The sequence below is a fragment of the Halichoerus grypus genome, chromosome 11, assembly GCF_964656455.1.
Source record: "Halichoerus grypus chromosome 11, mHalGry1.hap1.1, whole genome shotgun sequence".
In the NCBI taxonomy this organism is placed as follows: domain Eukaryota; kingdom Metazoa; phylum Chordata; class Mammalia; order Carnivora; family Phocidae; genus Halichoerus; species Halichoerus grypus.
This window is the reverse complement of record NC_135722.1, coordinates 12514651-12536529: the sequence shown is the minus strand read 5'-3', so window position 1 is coordinate 12536529 and position 21879 is coordinate 12514651. Positions and strand designations below refer to the sequence as shown.

General features: G+C 52.7%; 2 protein-coding genes across 4 annotated transcripts; one reads left to right on the top strand and one right to left on the bottom strand.

Annotated features, from left to right (window-relative positions):
• Positions 1 to 2264: 2264 nt before the first annotated feature.
• Positions 2265 to 5175, bottom strand: TIMM10 (translocase of inner mitochondrial membrane 10). 3 transcript variants are annotated; one of them, XM_036076570.2, is made up of 4 exons: positions 4978 to 5082; positions 4660 to 4865; positions 4432 to 4547; positions 2265 to 2716 (listed from the first exon to the last, which is right to left on the bottom strand). In XM_036076570.2, exons 3-4 carry the CDS (start codon positions 4500 to 4502, stop codon positions 2515 to 2517), a joined length of 273 nt encoding a protein of 90 aa, XP_035932463.2. In that variant the 5' UTR covers positions 4503 to 4547; positions 4660 to 4865; positions 4978 to 5082; the 3' UTR covers positions 2265 to 2514. The 3 variants fall into 3 exon arrangements, with proteins under 3 accessions (XP_035932463.2, XP_035932462.2, XP_035932461.2); XM_036076569.2 differs by lacking the exon at positions 4660 to 4865 and having other exon boundaries at positions 5043 to 5175; XM_036076568.2 differs by lacking the exon at positions 4660 to 4865 and having other exon boundaries at positions 4978 to 5114.
• A 6200-nt stretch (positions 5176 to 11375) lies between these two features.
• On the top strand, positions 11376 to 21671 carry SMTNL1 (smoothelin like 1). The gene is made up of 9 exons (XM_078059148.1): positions 11376 to 11430; positions 14888 to 15540; positions 15640 to 15699; positions 15953 to 16085; positions 16199 to 16250; positions 17437 to 17595; positions 17783 to 17897; positions 18009 to 18160; positions 21497 to 21671. The coding sequence occupies exons 1-9, from the start codon at positions 11385 to 11387 to the stop codon at positions 21639 to 21641; spliced, it is 1515 nt and encodes a 504-aa protein (XP_077915274.1). The 5' UTR covers positions 11376 to 11384; the 3' UTR covers positions 21642 to 21671.
• The last annotated feature ends 208 nt before the right edge of the window (positions 21672 to 21879 follow it).

The window sequence follows — 21879 nt, the reverse complement described above, 5'->3', positions numbered from 1 at the left end:
TCCTTGCTAAACCCAAGGGCAGGCGCAGTATCTTTCTCACCACTGCCCTCTCCCTACCAAGAGGCCGCCGGCACCCAAGGGGCAAATAATAGGCCTTTGTGGAATTGCCCGCAGCCCTGCCGAGCCCGTGAGCAGACAGCGCCACCTGTTGACCCAAGCTTGCACTTCAGTACCTAGAAAGGAGCCTTCACTTTCTGCCTGCCGCTAAGGTCAGGGCGCTCGGCTTTGAGGGTTTCCCAGGGTCTGGGCGCCTGGGTGGCTCAGTCGTCGGGCGTCTGCCTTCCGCTCAGGTCGTGATCCCAGGGTCCTGGGATCGAGCCCCGCATCGGGCTCCCTGCTCCGCAGGAGGCCTGCTTCTCCCCCTCCCACTCCCCCTGCTTATGTTCCCTCTCTCTCTGTGTCTCTGTCAAATAAATGAAATCTTTAAAAAAAAAAAAAAAAGAGAGTTTCCCAGGGTCTATCCCGTGTCTTCTCACACCAAACTCAGCAATAACAAACAAACAAACAAGCTAACATTATCGAGCACTTAACCTGACAGAGATAGGCACTTTCCTAAGTGTTGCAGTTATTAACACGTTTCATTTTCACACCACTCAATCAAGGAGGCAGGTACCACTACTACCATGTTATGGATGGGGTCACTGAGGCACTCGGCAGGTAAATGCCTCACCCAGGATCACACAGCTAGAAAATTCCACCCCAGGTGGTCTGGCTTGGGCCTGCACTTTCTTTTTTTTAACAGAGGGAGAGAGAGGTAGAGGGAGGGACAGAGGGAGGAGGAGAATCTTAAGCAGACTCCACACCCACCCTGCAGTGCCCAAGGCAGGGCTTGACCTCACAAGCCTGAGATCATGCCTGAGCCAAAATCGAGAGTCGGATGCTCAACTGACTGAGCCACCCCGGAGCCCCTGGGCCTGCCCTTTTAAGCCCCAAACTCACTGCCTCTAGTGCTTCCTTTACTCCATGCCCAGTGACCTGGTGAGGTTCCATGCCCAACACCCACCTTTCTCTACTACAAAGACACTGCCAGAGGGGCATTGACGTCAACCAAAATCCCACCTGGAGGGAGCGAGCCACACATTCTGGAAGCCGCACAGCTCTCCAGGACACTCAGGAATTCGAGGCAGCGGTCTCCTCACGGAGACAGCAAGAGCGGCAGTCGGCCCCCACTCCTCTCGTGAGACCTCCGACAAGCAACCAGCGCTCCGGGCCTCCACTGCCTAATAGGGCCCCTGAGCCCACCTGAGTGGATTAGATCAGGTATTTTCCCCCATTGAGGTGTTTTATCTGCATGCATTACATCCCTAGAAAAAGAATCTCGGGATTTGCCCTCCTGTGTGTTTTCGTCTTGTTTCTTCACGGGCCATGACGCCAGCTGAGGCTGTCAGTACAATGAAACCAAACTGGCAGGATGGAGCAGATTATCCCGCCATTTTTCTAGATCTTTGAGCTGTACATCAAATCTGGGGCTGATCACTCCACACTTGTTTAACCTGCTCGTGAGGATGACCACAAGTTTCCCGGCTCTGTCATCATCAATGATTTCAGATTCGCCAAGGTAACCATGCTTCACCACCACAGAAACCAGACGATGACTCTGGAGCACGGCCTAATTAAGAAACTGGCGCTTGCCTCTCTTTTCTGCATTGTCAATGCTCTTGCGAACATCTGCCAGGACATTCGTGTGCACCATTATGGCGGCACGGAAAGATGGTGGAAAGAGCTAGACCGGATGTTGTATGAAGGGTGAGGAGCGCAGTCCCTGATTCAGGCAAACCGTGAATGACAGTGGTTTTCACTCAGTCCCCTCCCTGGATCACTCACATCACACATGAACCTGGTCCCCTCACATGTTTGGATATTGCCACTTAGAACCCAGGGGTTGGCTACTTCCTTCTCAAATCCCATCTCCTGTTCACTCGTTCCTCTAAATATTCCTTTTTATCTGGAAAAATGCCCGCCTGACTCCACTTAAATTTTAGGTTGTTATGTATACAGCTCCTATCTATTGAGCACTTCCTATGTCCCAGTCATTACTCTAAATGCTGGACACATATTAAACCATTTAAACCTCGCCACGGCCCTATGATTATCCCCATTTTACAGATGAGGAAGCTAAAGCAGTGAAGTGACATGTTCAGGGTCATACAGCAAGAGGCTAACCTGGGATACAAGCCAGAACATCGCACCAGTCTGTGCTTTTCAACACCACGAGACTCCCTCTGCTGGTAGACGCTGTGCCAGGCACACTGCTTTACGTGTAGTAGGCGGCAAGAAACCTGTTTTAATATATATATATACACACACATACATGTACATACACAGGCACATCGCAGTGGGACAAATACCCCTTCTTCAACCAGGAAAGTAGCTCTACCATATTCTGGGCTCCTGGAGGCTCTCCCGAGGGAGCCGAGGCCCAGCAGTCTTCACAGATGACACCCAATGAGGGCACTTTTATTAGACAAGTGGGAAGGGGCAGGGCGCACCTTGGGGTGTGTACTGTCTGGGGCCTCACACGGGCCCAGAGCTCTGCTGCACCCTCTTCATCAGCTCTTCATCCTGCATAGACAACTCTGTCAACTTCTTGCCCATCCGCTCATGGATGTCGAGGTACTTGGAGACACAGCGGTCCAGGCACACAGACTCGCCCTTGGACAGTTCTGCTTCCTTGTAGTGGGGAGGCACGCACTTCCGGTGGCAGGCACTGGTCATTCTGGGAGTGGGGGAGGGGGAAGGAAGGGTAAGGTCAGGTCAGCAGCATCCTGAGGCATACAAGGAACTCTCCATCATTCCTGCCCTGCAATGCTGATTTCATCTCCCGGGAAGGCAGTGTAAACCCTCAGTTTGCATTTCAACCATCTTAGGAGGTCCTTGAGAGTGCTCACCTGATCTGAGCCCGTGTTTATTTAAATAGGAACCACTAGTTGAGGACTGGCTATGTTCCAGGCATCATGCTAAGTGCTTGACACGGCTTGTCATGCAGTCCTTAACAATAACCCTATGAGGTAGGCACAGTATTATCCCCATTTTACAGATAAAGAAATTAAGGCATGGAGAGCCTCAGGATCATGTAAAGCTGGGATATAAACCCACAGAGTCTGATCTCGCAGCCTGCATTTTAAAATCATTTAAAAATATTTGGAAGAAAAAAAATATATTTGGAAGTATTCTAATATATAGCCTCCAAGATAAACCATCAAGAGAAAATACCAGGGGGCTTAAGCCAATAAAAACAGCAAACATGTGTGGACTACTTACTGCATACTGGGCTTGATACTAAGAGCCTGTCATACATTTCTACATTTAACATCTATAGTATCTCCACAAGGTAGGTACCGTTATTATCTCCATTTTATTTATTTTTTAAAAGATTTATTATTTATTTATTTGAGAGAGAGAGAGAAAGCATGTGCACGGGCATGAGTGTGCGGGCGAACAGGGAAGAAGCAGAGGGAGAATCTCAAGAAAGCTCCCCGCTGAGCACAAAACCCAATGTGGGGCTTGATCCTGTGACCCTCAGATCACAACATGCACTGAAATCAACAGTCAGATGCTCAACAGACTGAGCCAACCAGGCGCCCCTACCTCCATTTTATAGATGGGAAAACCACCAATCAAACAGTCCAAGTAACTTGCCCCAGGTCAAACTAGTGGTGATTGGTGCAGTTACAATTTGTTCCCAAATCTGCCAAATGGTTGTGGGCACTAGTTTGGAGTTGGACTGAGGTACTGGTCCTGACATTGTTACTGACCAGCTGTGACCCCTGAGAAAGTTATTTAACCTCTAGAAGCCTCAATGTCTTCACCTTAGAATGGGACAACTAAAATTGACCCAGTGGATCATTTTGAAGCTTAAAAAGGATTAAGGCATGTAAACTGCTCAGCATGTGCCCGAGATGGGAGTAAGAGTTTAAGAAATGTTAACCACAGGGGCGCCTGGGTGGCTCAGTCGTTAAGCGTCTGCCTTCGGCTCAGGTCATGATCCCGGGATCCTGGGATCGAGCCCCACATCAGGCTCCTACTTGGCGGGAAGCCTGCTTCTCCCTCTCCCACTCCCCCTGCTTGTGTTCCCTCTCTCGCTGTGTCTGTCAAATGAATAAATAAAATCTTTAAAAAAAAAAAAGAAAGAAAGAAAGAAATGTTAACCACTAAGTGGGCCATGTGCTGTCTGTCACAAAGGCAAGCGCTCAACTGTTCCTGGAACCCGACCAGAGCTTGGACTGGTGCTTCTCTTCCTGCTCAGCTACTGGCTCGCCAACTGCATCCCAATCCAGATGTCCAACTCGTTCTAGTGACCCCATACCGCCTCTGCATTAGCCCTCAACCATGAGGAGTGTAGGTGGAGGCGGGTACCCTCCAAAAGGCACCCTGAGAAAGGGTGACCTAGGATCATTCTCAAAGACAAGGGAGCGCACTGTCCGCCCTTACCTGTTGTACATATCAGCCATCATCTCTACCTCCAGCTCCGCAGCCAGCTGCTGGGCCCTGAGCGGATCCATCTCAGCCCTGCACCGTGGAAGAGATCTCCTTCTGGCCTCCTAGTCCTGGGAGCAGACATCACCGTCAGCTTCCACCCTTCCCGTTCCGTTTCCCATCCCGAGGAGGGTAGAGGATGCGGAGGATTCATAGGACATGGGGCTGGCAGGGGTCACTGACCTCAGTGAGCTCAACCACCCCATCTCACAGATGTGGAAACTGAGGCCCAGAAAGGGAACACTGCCTAGCCCAAGGTCACATAGCAAGTCAATGGAACGGCTGGAAATCGAGCCCTGGCGCCCCAGTCCCTCGTGGTCACCTCTGCCCAGGAGAAGATCCAGAGACCGGAAAGGAACACTAAACCGCGGGCCTGAACCTCCAGGGCCCTGGGAATTCGAAAACACGCGTAGCTAAGGTGCACAGGTCCCGGTTCAGGGGCTGCACCTCTGAAATGGCGGCGCCATCATCAGGGTCACCATGAGGCGAGAGGTCACTTACCACGGCCCGGGGCCAGTCACAATGCCCGCGGTGTCCCCAACTTCGGGCAAACACTAGAAACTCACCGCGCAACCAGGTAGGGTAAGGCGGAAGCACGTGGGTCACTTCCGGGAGGGAAGTCCCGCCTCTTCTTCGATCGGACTCGCTTCCGGAATGAAGTACCAACGAGGCGGCGCTGGGAAATCCGCGACCATAGAGAGGGAGCCGCCGGCCGTGGCTGAAGGCGAAGGCGCCTTGCAAATGCTAGAGAGGACGCCAAAATACCATAGAGGCTTGGGCGGAGTGCAGAGCGCCTGCAGCCTGGCTGTCAAGTCCTTTGGGTTATCGCGGAGAGGTGGGAGTTTAACTGTTTTGTAGGAAGGGGCCGGAGGGCCGAGCTCGGTGAACCTCGCCCCCACCCCCGGAGAGTTGACGCCCCAGCACAAACCCAGGCACGGAGAAGGAAGGACTCCCCTAAAGGGGGAGAAGGAAGGACTCCTTGTTTGTGCTGCAAATTAAGGTCACCTGGGACGCTTTAAAATATCCCGATGCCCATACCTCACTTCACACCGATTAAATCAGAACCTCTGGGAGTAGCACCTAGGCATCAGTAAATGTTTCAGTGCCTTAGGTGATTTCTTTGTGCGGCCAAGTTTGAGAACCAGTTCTCCAAGGGACTGTGGGAATACAGCTGCATGTAGGTCCTAAGTTTTCCCTGGGGTTGCGGAGAAGCGAGGCACGGTTCCTGCTCGCAGAAAAACGAGACATGTATACAGTCTGTTTTATGCAACTTCTTCTGTTGGACGCCCTGGACCATAACGAGATGAATAGGAGCGATTTTGGCTGCCACGAGAGCTAACCTAGTGTATTTGAGCGAGGGAGGGGGAAGGTACTTGTGAACTCTTCATCTTTCCAGACTTCATGTGTTCCTCAATCTGCACCCCTACACCACAAAAACCCACCCCAATCCTTTGATTTTTCAAGACATTTCCCAGTAAACGAGGTTTAGAAGATGCAAATTAATGGTGCAAGCATACACTGCCCATTGGCGAAGGTGGGCTGGTTGGTCACTATATGCTTCCCTAATTGCTCAAGAAAGTCAAGGTTTTAAATACCGGCCCTCATTTCTGCTCTAAGAACTCATCTTTCTCAAGCCCTGTGCCCCGATACTTTAAAATTAAGGTAGGGGTGCCTGGGTGGCTCAGTCGGTTAGGTTTCCGGTCAGGTCATGATCTCAGCTTGGTGAGATAGAGCCCCGCCTTGGCTCCTGGCTCAGTGCAGAATCCCCTTGAGATTCTCTCCCTCTCCCTCGCCCTCTGCCCCTCCCTGAGTGTGCACTTGAGCTCGCTCTCTCTCTCTCTCTCTCCCCCCCCAAATAAATAAAATCTGTTAAAAAAAAAAAATTCAAGTATAACAGGGGCCCCTGGCTGGCTCAGTCAGTAGAGCATACAACTCTTGATCTTGCACCCCCCCACACACCTCCTCCTGAATTTGAGCCCCACCTTAGGTGTAGAGGTTACTTTAGAACTTTTTCTCAATAAAATTAAGGTATAACATTTTGACTAAAGTACATGAAACTTAAGCTTAATTTTTTTAAACTTAAGCTTAATTTTAAAATATATATTCATTCTTATAACCACCACTCAGATCAAAATACAATGTATTTCCAGCACCTTCAAAAGTTATCTTGGGTTCCTTCCCAGTCAATACCCCCGCTCCCAAAGTAACCACTACTCTGACTTCTATTGCCATCAGTTAGTTTTGCCTACTCTTGAACTTCATGTAAATGGAGTTATACATTATTTGCTGGTTTGTGCCTGACTTCTTTAGCTCAGTGTAATGTCCGTAAGATTTCATCCACGTTGTGTGTATCTGTCATTCATTCTTTTTTATTGCTGTCTAGTGTTTGAGTGTATGAATAAGCCACAATTCATTTATCATTTCACCAGTTGATAGACTTTTGGGTTGTTTCCAGTTTGAGGCTATTATGACAAGGCTGCTGTGAATATTATTGTATATATTGGACAATATTGGACATATAATATTACATAATATTGGACATATAATATTATTGTACATAGTGGACACATGTTGTACTGGTTTTAGCTTGTTTTTTTTTTAAGATTTCATTTATTTGACAAAGAAAGAGAGAGCGAGAGAGAGAGTACAAGCAGGGGGAGCAGCAAGCAGAGGGAGAAGCAGGCTCCCCTCTGAGCAGGGAGCCCAATGTGGGGCTCGATCCCAGGACCCTGGGATCATGACCTGAGCCGAAGGCAGACGCTTAACTGACTGAGCCAGCCAGGCGCCCCTGGGTTTTGCTTTTGATAATATAGTCAACACATTATGGAATATTAAGAAATTGCATGGGAAAAGGAGATGGGTTCTTACAAGAGTAATCGGCTTCCCTGATGGGATTTTTATTAGGTGTTACAAAAGGTGACACACTGTACGATTCCATTTAAATAATATTCTCAAGATGACAAAATTATAGGGGCGCCTGGGTGGCTCAGTTGGTTAAGCGACTGCCTTCAGCTCAGGTCATGATCCTGGAGTCCTGGGATCGAGTCCCGCATCGGACTCCCTGCTGGGTGGAGAGTCTGCTTCTCCCTCTGACCCTCTCCCCCTCATGCTCTCTCTGTCTCATTCTTTCTCTCTCAAATAAATAAATAAAATCTTTTTTAAAAAATAGACAAAATTATAGAGACAAAGAGATTAATGGTTGCCTAGCATTAAAGTTGGGGGGGTAGGTGTGCCTATAAAGGGGTAGAACAGGGAGATCTTTGTGGTGATGGGATGGTTATGCATCCTGATTGTGGAGGGGTTTATAGGAATCTAAACATGTGATAAGATGTCATAGAACTATACACACCATTGCTCCAGTGTCAATTTCTTGGCTCTGATATTGCATATAGTTATGTAAGATTTGACTTTCAGTACTCTCTCTGTACTGTTTATGCAACTTCCCGTAAACCTACAATTATTTCAAAATAAAAGTTAAAACAATCATTACAAAAAAGAAAAACAAACAAAAAATGTACGTAAAGCACCTAGTCCATGGCAGATGCTCAGCAAAAAGAAATCATTGTTCTCATTCCTTTTAATTTTTAGACTTTTATTAGAGTAAATGTAAAACATACAGAAAAATGGAGAGCACAGTATATTGAACTTCCACATACCCGTCACCAGACTTTAACAGTTGTTAACATTTAGCCATATTTTCTTCATCTATTTTGACCTCACAGATAAAGTCCTTTTCCATGGTGCCATTTTCATACTCTCAAAATTATAGTCATTTCTTAATGTAATCTTATGCACATATTCCATTTCCCCCAATTTCTCAAAAATGGCCCCCCAGTAGCTCAGTCGGTTAAGTGTCTGCCTTCTGCTCAGGTCATGATCCTGGGGTACTGGGATCGAGCCCCACGTCGGGCTCCCTGCTCAAGAGGGAGTCTGCTTCTCCCTCTCTCTTTCCCTCTGCCCCCCCCCCATGTGTTCGGGCGTGCGCGCTCTCTCAAATAAATAAATAAAATCTTTTTTTAAAAATAACCCCTTTGGGGGTCCCATCTGGCTGGCTCAGTTGGAGGAGCGTGCAACTCTTGATCTTGGGGTTGTGAGTTCAAGTTTCATGTTGGGTGTAGAGATTACTTAAAAATAAAATATTTTTTAAGAAAATGGCCCTTTTTGGGGCACCCGGGTGGCTCAGCTGTTAAGCGTCTGCCTTCGGCTCGGGTCATGATCCCAGGGTCCTGGGATCGAGCCCCACATTGGGCTCCCTGCTCGCCCAGAAGCCTGCTTCTCCCTCTCCCGCTCCCCCTGCTCATGTTCCCTCTCTAGCTATCTCTCTCTGTCAAATAAATAAATAAAATCTTTAAAAAATAAAAAATAAAAATAAAATTAAAATTAAAAAATGGCCCTTTTTTATGTGGCAAGAACACTTCACATGAGATCTACCCTCTAAGCAAGTTTTTAAGTGCACAATGCTGTTTTGTTAACTGTATGCACAATGTTGTATAACAGATCTTGGGGACTTACTCATTTTGAACACCTGAGACTTTATACCCATTGAACAACTCCACACTTTTCCCCTCCCCACAGTGCCTGGGCAATCACTGTTCTTACTGATGATGATGTCATGGCTATTATCTACTATGAGACTGTATCTTTTCCTTCCTATACTTATACAGTTGGGGATATGAGAACCCATAAGTAGGAATCTCCAATTGTTCCTGTTAAGTTTCTTCTTGTAAAACGAAAACAAAAACAAAAACAGTTTATACAGCCCCAGCCTTCCAAGATCTCTTTAGAATCCAGATACGTTGTCTAAAGTTGCTGACCTCTGTCAGCACCACCATGAGGCTCTGGGCTCTCTCTCTACCATGATCCCCCCCTTCCCAGCCTCCCAGGCTCCTGAAAGGGAATTGTGTATTTGCTACTCACCATGGATCAGTACTGTCCTCTTGGATGGGACCTCAACCCCAAAGAACGTATGCAGGATTGTCACCCAGAATCTGATATGGGCCCTGACCACTCATGAGAGGAGTAAAGAATATGAAGACAGTCTAGGTGGACTCCCTGGAGAAGAGCAGGAGATGAGAGAGCAAGAATGTCAGTGGCTTGAACGGAAGGGTCATTCTAGTGGTTTGGAGACAAAGTTGGCTCAGTCTTGGTCACTGTCATCCGCAATTCCCATTCCTCACCACGTCTCCTCACCACCGTCTTGCATCTGGCTTACTGCGGTAATGTCCTGACTGGTTTCCCCACCTCAGTTCATGCTTCCCGCCCAGTCTATTCTCAAAACGACAACCAGAGTCATCTTGTCAAAAACTAAAGTTAGATCATGTCCCTTCACAACCTGAAAGGTTCCACTGGCTTCCAATCAAAGAGCAAAAGCCACCATCCTGACAGGGGCCTCTAAGCCCCAGAGGATTGCCCTCCCCCATGACCTTCTATTAACTTATTTATTTATTCCATATATATGTATGGAGCACCTCATGTGAACCACGCAATCAGGTAGGCCCTGGCCACATAGCCATGGGCATGGGAGATAAAGTCTCTGCCTTCGGGGAGCTTAGAGTCCAGCGAGAGTCAGATAATAAGGAAATGAATAAGCTCACTTTGGATTCCAGTAAATATTATGAAGAAAATAAACCAGGACGAAATGATGGAGAGGGACTGAAGCCACACAGCCCTGAGTGTGGAAAGGGATCGATTTATTTCAGAAGCAGGAAGGAGGCCAGTGTGGCTGAGGTGGAAGGAACGGGGGAGGTGGTTGCGGGGAGTCCCAGGCTCCTTAAGCGATAGGGGTGTCCCCCGCACACATTCTCCCAAAGTAGTACCTCTCTGAGATCACAGGACACAGAGAGTAGGTACAGATTTGTTTTCCTGAGCAAAATCTCAAGTCAGGGGCGCCTGGCAGGCTCAGCCAGTAGAGCCCGTGACTCTTGATCTCAGGGTTGTGAGTTCAAGCCCCATGTTGGGCATAAATATTACTTAAAAATAAAATCTTAAAGGGGCGCCTGGGTGGCTCAGTTGGTTAAGCGACTGCCTTCGGCTCATGATCCTGGAGTCCCAGGATCGAGTCCCACATCGGGCTCCCTGCTCGGCGGGGAGTCTGCTTCTCCCTCTGACCCTCCCCCCTCCCATGTGTTCTCTCTCTCTCTCATTCTCTCTCTCTCAAATAAATAAATAAAATATTTAAAAATAAAATAAAATAAAATCTTAAAAATACATCTTAATTCGGTATGAAAAGCTCAGAGACTCCTACGTACCAGTCGCTTCAGCTTAAAACAGAACTCGGTCTTGTATTTTCTAGACCCTAAGCCCAGTGCTGCATCGGCTTGGGCTGTCTCCTCACCTGTTCGCCCCTCCCCCTCCACATCTCCCTGTGCTGTGTGAGCCCCGAGACATCCCCCTGTGGGCAGCTGTCCCGTTCACCCCCTCTGCAGCCCACCCTTCAGCAGCTGTTTCTGTCTAAGGAAGAGTAAAGACTATTTAAAGGAATATGGGATGGAGGGGGGCAAAGGGAACAGAGGAGGCCTAGTCTGGGCTCTGGATGGGCAGGCGAGGCCAGAGGGCTGGTGACCATCTTCCACATGGGCCTGCAAATGGTTTTCGGAGTCACCAGGGCCAGGCGAGTACATTGGGAAGAAAGGTGGCCACAGGATGGATACCGCCGGGGTCAGGGCAGGAAAGACGGGCTGTGATTGAAAGGTGCCACCTGTCAGATCTTCATGGGAAATCTGAGCCTCCTAGGCCAAGGGAAAATGTTGTACCAACAGGGCGGTAAACAATGCTCTTCTTCGGCTGAAGGCTCTTGAAGTGGGGGTGAGGGGGTGGAAGGGGGGGAAGGGGGAGGCGGGCAGACAGAAGAGCTGGGGGCTAGAGGCCACTGGCTGGGGCTAAAGGCAGCCGGGAGTGAGGCCGCTCAGATGGAGGAAGGAGACAGCTCCAAGCCCCCAGGCAGAGGCCCTACAGGTAGGAGAAGCCCCGGGCCCCTTTCTAAGGGCTGCCCTCCGGCTGCCAACCCCTCTCCCACCTTCCAAAGGCCAGAGCCTCCATGCAGAGCCCCAGAGTTGGAGAAATCCAGGCTCTTTGCTAATTCTCTCCACCTCTCTGTCAACTCTCTTTGGATGCCAGAGGTCAGGGACCCAGCCCTAGGGTGTTGGGCAACTCGAGATCACCTACAGAGTAGCCTGCAGGTGGCCATCCCCCAGGAGGACCTGACAGGGGCAGAGAGGGCCTTGGGAGTCTGGTCTGGTCGGGGTGGGAGGCAGACTCTCTAAGCAGTTGAGAGTGGCTTCTTCAAGGCGGGGTCACTGGCTGGGATGGGGGACGGCGGCAGCCTCAGGACCACCAGAAGACAGACTGTGTGTCAGGGGCCCCGGGGAGGTTTTAACAGAACGATCAAGTGTCGTCTACACTCTCTGGGGCTTGGAACTCGAGCTCCTGGGTTCTTTTTCTCCCAGCCAGCCAAGAGAAACAAGGAGAGGGAAGGAGTGCGGTCTGCAGTGCTGCTCTGGATACAAAACAGGGTGCCCATAGGCTTGCTGGGGAGGAAGGGGGAGGGGAGGTGGAGAGGGAGGGAGGTGGGGAGGAAAGGGCTAGAGCCTCGGAAGGGACACTGGCTGAGGAGCTGGTGGGAGCAGCATCTTTGACACAAGCGCCTGACCGGTTGTCAGGAGACCCGGAGTCTAGGTTTGGTTGGGCCCTTTCATTGTCCTGTGACCTTACCTAAGGGACTTCAAATTCCTAATCTGTAAAATGGGGCCCGGTAACACTGATTGCAAAGGGCCAGAGCGAGGAATGAGTGAGGTCCTGCAGGGCACCGCGGGGTAAGCAGGAAACCTGCTAGAGAATCGTCAGTGTTGGGGTGGGTGGTGCCACCCCGCTGCTCACATTCTGGGGTTCTTCACTCCTTATCTATTTATGACAAGCTTGGGGGGGTGTGGAAAGCTGAGGTGATGAACACGCAGGACGGCAGAGGGGGGTGTGTGTGTGTGTGCACGCGCACACATGCACCTGCCCTTCCTTCCCTCCCACCCCCACCCCCCACAGCGTGCAGCATGTAGCTGAAGGGAAGGATGGCGACGGTGCTCTGCTAAGTCTTAGCCAAGCACCACCACACCCTGAGGTATCAAAGGGGCTTGTTGTCATCTTACTGCCGTTCAGTCCTCTTTGCCTTGTCTTTGCCCTCATGGCTGGGTCAGGGCCAACATTAACGGGCAGAGGCCAACCTACAACCACAGAAGCTGCTCTGTACTTCAGGCCCCTGGCTGGCTCAGCCGTAGAGCACGCTACAGTAAAGTCCCGAGTGCCCCCTTCATGCCAGGCACACCTCAAAAGACTTTCTATGCATTGACTTCCTTAACCCTCTAGCACCCTACAGGGTGGTTTTTATCTCTACACATCACAACACAGGGAGGGCAGGTAGCTTGCTCAAGATCACACAATTAGCAAACAGTGGGAAGACTCCAGAATTGATGATTTTCACCACTGCTCCACGGAGTTTGGGGTTGTGTGGATCATTTAGGCCAGCATCTGTCATACTTGCTTCTGGGAAACAGGGCATTGCTCAAGATGGTGGTAGGTGCGTCTCAGGAAAAGCAAAGCAAAAAGAAGAGAAAGCAAGAAAAAATAAATCCATGGTCGAATAAGTTTGGGGAACAGTGAGTTAAATAAAGCTAAGCAAAGTTAAGATTTCTTTACTATGGAGTCTCTAAAATCCCCTTCCGTGCTAATGAAGTTGTGTATCTCTAAAACGGTAAAGAGGAGGCCGTTTCTGGAACAGCCTCAGCCAGAGAATACATTTCCCCGACCCCAGCTCCTATTAAGGTCTTAGGAGACGCTAGTTTTCCACAGGACAGTTTGGAAAATCTGATCTAGACCAATCCTGTCATTGTCAGTAGAAACTGAGGATTCGAGCAGCAAAGGGACCGCTCAGGCCTCAGAGTGAGCGACTAAGAGATGGGGGTCGATCTGGCTCCCCGGCCTCCTGGCTCCCCGCTGATGTGCATTCCATCCCCGGCTGGTTAGCTCCCAGCTAATACATTGCTGGAGCTGCTGAACCATGAAGGGGCTCTGGTGGGAGGCATGGAGTTGGAGGACGGTATGAGCATCTTTGCAAATCCCAGGCTGCTTGCTCAGAAACCGAAACCCAGGGACCCCGGGGACTCTGGACTGGGGGCAGCAAGACCCAAGTGGATGGCAGGAACGGAGCGCTGTCACCAGTCTGCCTGTCTTCCTGCCTCTGTCCCAACTGCCCAGGTGCCCTGGGGACTGTCGCCCAGAATGATGGCACGGCAGAGGGCAGGAGGTATTTTTAGCCGGTGACAGGAGTACCTCCTCTTACTGCCTGAGTCATGCCCTGAACACTACTGGAGGATTGTTTTCTTTGTAAACAGACACCCAAGAAGGGCAGGGGGATGAAGGAGCTACTCCTGCTGTTCCCCCCAACCGGGCCCCCCGCCCACCTGTCTTTGTAGATCCTACCCTATATACAGTACTCGAATAGGAAAGCTCATGTCAAGGTATCATGACCTCCGTCCCCCCGCACCATCCCTGGCAGTTGGAGGGTCAGATTTCTCCGGCAGAGGTTAGGGAGAGTATGTTTCTATTCTTCACCAAGATAAACTCTCCCACGTCCAGGCCCACCTTGTCTGAGAACCACTGGAAGAGCTATGACAGAGCGGTGGCGGCTGGTGAGGCTGGAAGAGCCCCAGAGACCAGCTGGCCCAGGGTTTCCCGAATTGCAGGCATTTTTACGCCACCCCTGGGGATTTAGGCACATCTTCGCCACCTGAGTCCTGCTTTCCTGAATGCCTTCCTTTGAATTAACTTATTTTTAAATTCAACAAATATATTTCTAAAAGAAAGTTTATATCACTATTGGAAATGGAAACTCAAGCTCACTGGCCAGAAATAGAAAGCAACCGTAAAAAGAAATACAGCGGAAACAAAGCGGTACTGTTAGGTTCGACCTGGATACTCCTGCCTGCCCCGAGGCTAGCTACCACCTCCCTGAACAGGGGAGAAGAGCAACTGCTCCACAGGTGTTCCCCAAGGCCAGGATCCCGTTCTAACCATCTCACTGGCTTAATCGGAAAGAGACAAAATCCTTGAAGAGGCATTACGTGACCTAATGTTCTTTAAAGCCCGAGCCACTGCCCACAGAGGGCTGTTAGGTGAACACCGTCCCAGGCCAAGTCAATGTGGCCCAACACCTCACCTTTGGGGAAGCAGCGCTGGACCCCTTCATTTTACTGCAGGGAACGCGGATGCTCCCGTCACATGTCCAAGCAGTGGGGCCGTGGGGGGCCCAGGACTGAGCAGCAGGCCTCCAGACTCCCAGGCCAGTGCTCGCTGAGGGCGGGGTCTTCACCTCATGCAGGAATGGGGCATGACATGACCAGGTCTGCTTGTCTCCACTTTCCAGAGATGGAGCAGAAGGAAGAGAAGCCCTCTGAGGATGGGACCACTATCTCCCCAACCCCAGAGGCCCCAGTGACGCAGGGAGGTGGAACCTCTGCCGAAGAGGCCAAAGGTACAACCGAGACGAGCGTCAAAGAGGGGCCTCCGGATGCAGCGGGAAAGCAGGAAAGAGCCCCAGCCGAGGACAGCACGTCAGCTGAACTTCAGGGGGAAGCCAATGGGTTGGATGAGGCCAAGGTGGAATCCAAAGCGGAGGCTGAACTTCACAAGGAGGATGGCAGGGAGGAAGAGGTCACAGAGGCTCCCCAGGACATGACTGATGGGAAGGAAGAGACCCAACCTGACCCCAAGGAGGCTGAGGAAGCACAGGGGACCACGCTGGCCTCTGAGAAGCAGCAAGCTGACGAGAAGGAGGCCAAGCCCCAATCTAGGGAGGAAGCCTGTGTGAATGATGAGGCCAAGGCTGAGCCCAAGCAGGCTGCTGGGGAGCAGGAGGCCAAGACTGGAGCCAGGGAGGCTGATGGGAAGGAAGAGGCCAAGACTGGAGCCAGGGAGGCTGATGGGAAGGAGGAGGCCAAGACTGGAGCCAGGGAGGCTGATGGGAAGGAGGAGGCCAAGACTGGAGCCAGGGAGGCTGATGGGAAGGAGGAGGCCACAGTGGCCTCTCAGGAGAAGAGCAGCAAGACAGAGGAGCCCATGGCTGACGCCCAGAAGAAAGCCAGTGCCCCAGAGGCCAGGTCAGACCCTCAGACGAAGGCTGCTGTGGAAGGGGAGGCGGACTCTGAACCTCGGGAGGCTGACGTGAAGGAGGAGGCGGTGAGTGAGGCAAAGGAGAGGAGGGAGGAGGCCCCCACAATGTTCTGGAGTCCCCTGCACCCCAGGAAGTAAGCCCCCCACCCCTGGCTTTATTCCTTTGGGGAAGTCCAGTCTTCCCAATGACATCAAGAGCCTGGGGTGGGGGTATAGCCCCGTGGCCCCAGGTTGCCTTCCGGCTCTTCCTGAAGTCCCCACAAAGACTCGGGCAGGTGCTTGTGGGACCATGAGCCCACACAGATCATGTTCGTTCCAGGAGCCAGGTAGTCCCAAGGAAGAGCAGGACCAGGGTGTGGAGAGAGAGTCGGAGGAAGGAGCAGGAGTGATTCCCAGCTCCCCTGAGGAGTGGCTCGAGAGCCCCACAGAGGAGGGCAGTGGCCTCCGCCCAGGTGAGTGAGTCCAGGGGCCCGTGGGGTGCTGCGGGAGCTACCCTGAGGAGGTGTGCAGACAGCACGTCAAGGTAGCTCCAGCTTCCCTCCCTCCCTCCATTCCCTCCCTCCAGATGGGTTGGGTCCAGACACAGCAGCTTCCGGAGAGACCAGTCCTTCAGCCAGGTAATGTCAGATTCGGGGGCCCCCGTTCCAACTCCCTCTACTACACGCTCCCTTCCAAGTCTACCATCGCCTGGGCCTGGATCTCCCTGGCGCCTGATCTAGAGATATTCCAGGATTCCTGGCTTTCAGCCCCCTACCCCAGGGCAGAGCCCAGGAAGCCAAAGGAGCCAGAGGCTGGGAGCAAAGGGACCACTCCCACTCCACCACTAAAGCCTCCTCCTCAGTGTCCTTGGCAGATCTTCACGGGGCTCCTCATCTTGTCCCTCAGCACGTTTCCGTGGCGTCAGCCCTGCCCATGGAGTGTGAGCGGAAAGCCCGAGTTCAGACAATGACTCTGCCACTTACCAACTGTGTGGCCTTGTCTGTGTCACTGTTCTCTTCTATGAAGTGGGCCCCGTAATCAATACCGACCTCATAGCGTGAGGCTAACATGGCATAAAATGTATAAAGCACGTGGGGCGCCTGGCTGGCTCAGTCAGTAGAGCATGCAACTCTTGATCTCAGGGTCGTGAGTTTGAGCCCCACGCTGGGCATAGAGATTACTTTTATAAAAAACAGTATAGAGCCCTGAGCACAGTGCCTGGTACCCGGTGGGTGCTGGATAAAGCGAGAGCTTTCTTCTTGCCAATGTATAACTTGACTCATTGGAGGAATCATCCTTTGTCTTGACCTGAGATTCACCTCCGTGCCACTTTCTTAGGGAAAGGTAGTGGGTACATGTTCACTCGGGCTGTTATGGGACAGGCTCAGCTGGGTGCTCTCCACTCCCCTTCTTTCTCGAGCCTTACAGCCACCGTGTCAGGTAGCTCTTCTTGTCCCCAGTTTCCAGATGAAGAGGCTGAGGCTCAGAGAAATGACACGACAGTCCCAAGATCACACAGCAAATAAGAGGCAAAGCCAGGATTCAAACTCAGGTCAGACCTCAGACTTGTCCTAGCTCTGCCCGCACATCTCACCAGACCACACGCTCCCCAAAGTTAGACTGAGCCTCGTTATTCCGCCTCGATCCCCTCCCAGGGCTGGGCACAGAGGAGAGGTGTGCCGGGAGTGGGGGCCACAACTTCATATGCCTCTTTTGACTGCAGGGAGCTCCCCCCCCAGCCGGCCCCCTGCCTCCTGCCCCCTCCTTGTGCCCTGGAGGGGCTGGTCCCAGCCCTTCTCACACTGCTCTGAACCTTCTCCATAGTGAGTCTTCACCCAGCGAGGTGCCCCAGAGTCCCACAGAGCCCCCTCCCTCCCAGGAGAAGAAGAAAGAGAAGGCACCAGAGCGCAGGGTGACAGCCCCTGCCCGGCCGCGGGGGCCCCGGGCACAGAACCGCAAAGCCATCGTGGACAAGTTTGGCGGGTACGGTGCAGACTGGGCTGGGCTGGGCTTTCCGCGGAACGGTCGCTTCGTGGGGAGGCCTGAGGGCGTGGGAGCTGCCCGGGCCCAGGTGGGAGGACTGCTGCCTGGGGCCGGGGCTCCTCCCCGATGGGGCGTCCTGTGGCCTCTCGCCTCTCTGGCCGGGCCTTCTCCATGCCTCCCCTTGCAGGGCGGCGTCGGGCCCCACGGCCCTGTTCCGAAACACGAAGGCAGCCGGGGTAGCCATCGGCGGCGTCAGGAACATGCTCCTGGAGTGGTGCCGGGCCATGACCAGAAACTACGAGGTGGGCAGGGAGCAGGGGCCGTGCGGGGCAGGGGACCCTTCCCCCGGGCGGCAGGTGGCGCAGAGCCCGAGGGCCTCACCGAGGCCTGCTCTGGGCCCCGCTCCCCGGCAGCACGTGGACATCCAGAACTTCTCCTCAAGCTGGAGCAGCGGCATGGCCTTCTGCGCGCTCATCCACAAGTTCTTCCCCGACGCCTTTGACTACGCTGAGCTGCAGCCCACGCAGCGCCGGCACAACTTCACCCTGGCCTTCTCCACAGCTGAGTAAGCCGCTGCGGCGGACGGCAGTCCCGGGGCGGGGGGGGGGGGGGGGGGGGGGGCGAGGGGGGGCTGCGCACGCGCGCTGGGTTCACACGGGCCAGGGAGCGGGCTGGTGGTTCGGCCACACGGCCACGCATCCAACAGACGCTTATCGATCGCCAGGAGCTGTCAGGACACAGCCGCGGGTGAACCGGGCAGAACGCCCGCTTGCCGTGGCTTAGAGTCTAAAGGGCGAGACGGATCATAAGCTCAGCCCTCCGTGTGAAATGTAACGGGGCGCAGGGGGCCGTGCCCTAAAGAGAACGCAGGCAGGGCGAGCCGTAGAAGAGCCCCAGGCCTGCCGTTTTAGACACGGTGGGCCCCGAGATTCGGGGCCACAGTCTGACCCTGCCATTTCCTAGCGGTGTGATCTCGAACAGGCCCCTTTACCTCTCTGAGCCTTCACGTCCTGATTTCTCAAATGGGCACGTTTCCTCTTCTGCAGGGCTACTGCGAGAATTAAGTAAATAATGAGGTGAAGTCTCTCTAGCAGTGCCTAACCCAGAGCAAACCCTCCAAAGAAGAATCTGAGCTGTTGTTCCTATACGATGATGGATGATAGCACAGTTTTTACAATAATTACTCATCACTTTGGAATCCGGAGGGGGATTTCTTGCTGAGGCTCACACGGCTGGATGCCAGGGGTGGTGGTGGTGGGATGGAGAAAGGGGTACTGGAAAAGCAGGAGGAGTGTGAGGAACAGCGTGGCCCAAGAAGAACCTGAGAGGCAAAGACGTGGCTGCTAAGTGGTGGTGTGAGGGGAGGTGCTCCCATCACCAAAGTACCAGAGCCGGCCTCGGCCGGAGGCCTCTGTCTCTACCTGCCTGGGAAGCCTGAATGCACCCTGATGGCCTTAGGGCTCCCAAGGAGCACATGCCAGGAGCACCTCTTCTTTCCAGCCCCAGGGAGAGGCTTCTGAGCCATCTGATAGAAATGGATTATGCAGAGAACGTTGCCAGTGAGGTCAACTCTGAGGCCCCAGAATGGACAGATGAGGGCACCTCCAAAGCCTCGGGACAGGGAGGGAGTCCCTGGGGATGTCAGCAACACTTGGGGCTGGAACGCTGAGCCCTCTGGTCTAGACCAGGCCTGGCCACCAACCCACAGGGAAGCCTGGGCAGCACCGTTCCCCTCTCCTGCCCTGCGTGTCCCCCGGGGGCAAAAGGGGAAAATGGATGTGGAGCTGTGCTTTGCAAATGGGTCTTTCTTTTTTCAGCAGATCCCTCAAACAAAATATTAAGTGAATGCCCGACATATAAACCAGATTACAGGGGGACCTTTTTATTTTTTATTTTTTTTAAACTTTCATTGAACTAAATAACACTTTTCTTATGAAATGTACATATTGCTTCAAAACACTAGCTCATTCCTAGAGGTTGACCTTCATGGCTGTAACTTGCATGTAGTGAAACTGGTACAGAAGGCCCAAAGCGTGTCCTAACCCAAATGATAATTGCCGGTAGCCTGGATGACATTGGATAAAGTGACCCGTTAAGAGGAATCATTACAACCCACTGGCCTCTAGGTTATTTGAGCTTATCACTCTTCTCAGCCACCTGCTCATGGTTATGACCTAGAGTTTTTGCCAGGAATGGTACCACCTTCAAAATCTTGGTTTCAGACATTGAGCACTCTCTCCCTGTCCCCACCCCTCACCTCTCTAACTCACTTAGGTTAGCAGCCCCACTCCAAGAGATTTTTAACCCTGTGGGGACTTCTAATCCAGTAACCTCACCATTTTCCACTTTTGGTCAGCTTCCTTATGTCTTCACTCCCCAGCTTCGAGTTCATGGTCTATCAGTGTCATCACTCACAAGGGGACCTTTCTAGGTTGGGAGGGGTTCCTGGAGCACACCAGCTCCCCACCCAACACCCTTCCCAAGATGCTCCCTGAGGCATGTGTACGGGGCCCTAGGGCACCAAGGATGCAATTTGAAAACCACCAGACTTGATATTCCAGCAGACCCCTTCCAGTTTCACATTTTCCTGCCGAGGGATGGAGTGAGCACCCTGGGGTGGGAAGCTGAGGGGGTCAGGAGTACCAGGTCCTGCTCTGGGTTCAGAAGCACCGTTAATGATGATGACAAGCCCCATGAATTGAGGGTGATTAGGTGCCGGGCGTCCTGCTAAGAGCTTTCCTTAGATCATCTCATTCTATGCTCTTAGCAATCTTAGAGGGCGGATGAGGAGTGAGGTCCCTTGACGTCCTAGGTTCATACAGGAGGTCCTGGCAGAGCCGTGACATAGATGTGAAACTCCCAGTCGAGACTGAGAGCTGTAAGTGAACGCCAGGAAACAAGTGTGCCTGGCCCGCAGGACACAGATCATTGTCCTCCTGCACCTGCCTTGCCTCAGTTCCAAGCCAGGCAGAGCCTGGGGGAGGCAAGATGAATAATCAGGTGACGGGGACTGGGCTGCCAGGAGGCATCAGGCAGCAGTGAAAAGGAAGGCTGTTGGTAGGGATGCGTGGGGCCACAGGATGGAGGAGCTGACCTGCAGAATTCGAATCTTGCCACACACACACCCCACCCGACCCCGGCCTTAGCTCTGTGACTCTTGGCAGCTGACTTCCCTTCTCTTTGGGTTTGGTGTGAAGATTAAGTGTGCGAAGTAAGGAGGCTCCTGCCCCAGCCATCACCTCCCACTGCCCCTGTTCTAGAACTCACCTGATTCGCATGGAATCCTGGGACGTGGGGGAACAGCCAGTGCTCGCCCCGCCCCCATCAGCTGTGCTCCCAGAGGAGCCCAGTCCCACCGCTCCTCAGGCCCAGTGGGAATGAAGCTTCTCCTGTGTAGGGGGACAGCACCCTGACCCACCCCCGGGAACGGAAGTCACCACACTGGTGGCAGGGAGCATGTCCCGTTCTTGGCAATCCTCTAGTCTGTGCCCGTCCCCCGGCTCTCAGGCCAGTCCGGCTTGGGTTTCAGCCCAGCTGTCTCTGCCCCAAGAGAGGGTTTCCACTGGGAGCCTGGATCCTCCCTCTGCCAGCACCATGGCAGTCTGACGGGCTGGGACTGCCGAGACCCAGCTTCAGGGCAAGGATGCCACAGGCAAGCCTGGGATTGAGCCCCAGCTGTGTAACTCACTTTGACCCAGAGGACATACGTGGGCTTTGGGATCAGACCAAGCTGCGTTTGAGTTTGGACTGTCAGGGGCTCAGTGACCTCATCTGTACAATGGGTTGGTCGGCCTAGATGACCTCTCAGCTCCAACATACACAATTCTCTGGGTTTCCCCCTGGCTGGGCTGCGCCCCTCCCCCTGGCCCCCGCATCCTTCAGCTTTGGCTCTGCCCCTCAGGAAACTGGCCGACTGCGCCCAGCTGCTGGAGGTGGACGACATGGTGCGCCTGGCGGTGCCTGACTCCAAGTGCGTCTACACCTACATCCAGGAGCTGTACCGTAGCCTTGTGCAGAAGGGGCTGGTGAAGACCAAGAAGAAATGAGGAGCGGACCAGCCCTGTGGGTGGAGGTGGGCAGAGCTGGGGCTTGAGCCAGGGCAGGTGGCACCAGTCTTAAATGCATTAAAAGTACTTTTATAAAATCCTGTCTGGCCCCTCAGTGCACTCTCCATACTACCCCCCCCCCCCCGGGAACCTCACTCCCTCTGGAATAATAAACCCCGGCTGCCAGGGTTCCTCCCCTGACACGATCTTCTCAACAACCAAGATGGCCATTTGGGAA

Coding starts and splice junctions, on each gene's coding strand:
- TIMM10 (XM_036076569.2), bottom strand. CDS start 4,502: ATGGATCCGCTCAGGGCCCAGCAGCTGGCTGCGGAGCTGGAGGTAGAG. Junction 2,717..4,431: donor ATGGCTGATATGTACAACAG/GTAAGGGCGGAC, acceptor CCCCACTCCCAG/AATGACCAGTGCCTGCCACC.
- SMTNL1 (XM_078059148.1), top strand. CDS start 11,385: ATGGAGGAAGGAGACAGCTCCAAGCCCCCAGGCAGAGGCCCTACAG. Junction 16,086..16,198: donor GGGCAGTGGCCTCCGCCCAG/GTGAGTGAGTCC, acceptor CCCTCCCTCCAG/ATGGGTTGGGTCCAGACACA. Junction 17,898..18,008: donor CCATGACCAGAAACTACGAG/GTGGGCAGGGAG, acceptor GCTCCCCGGCAG/CACGTGGACATCCAGAACTT.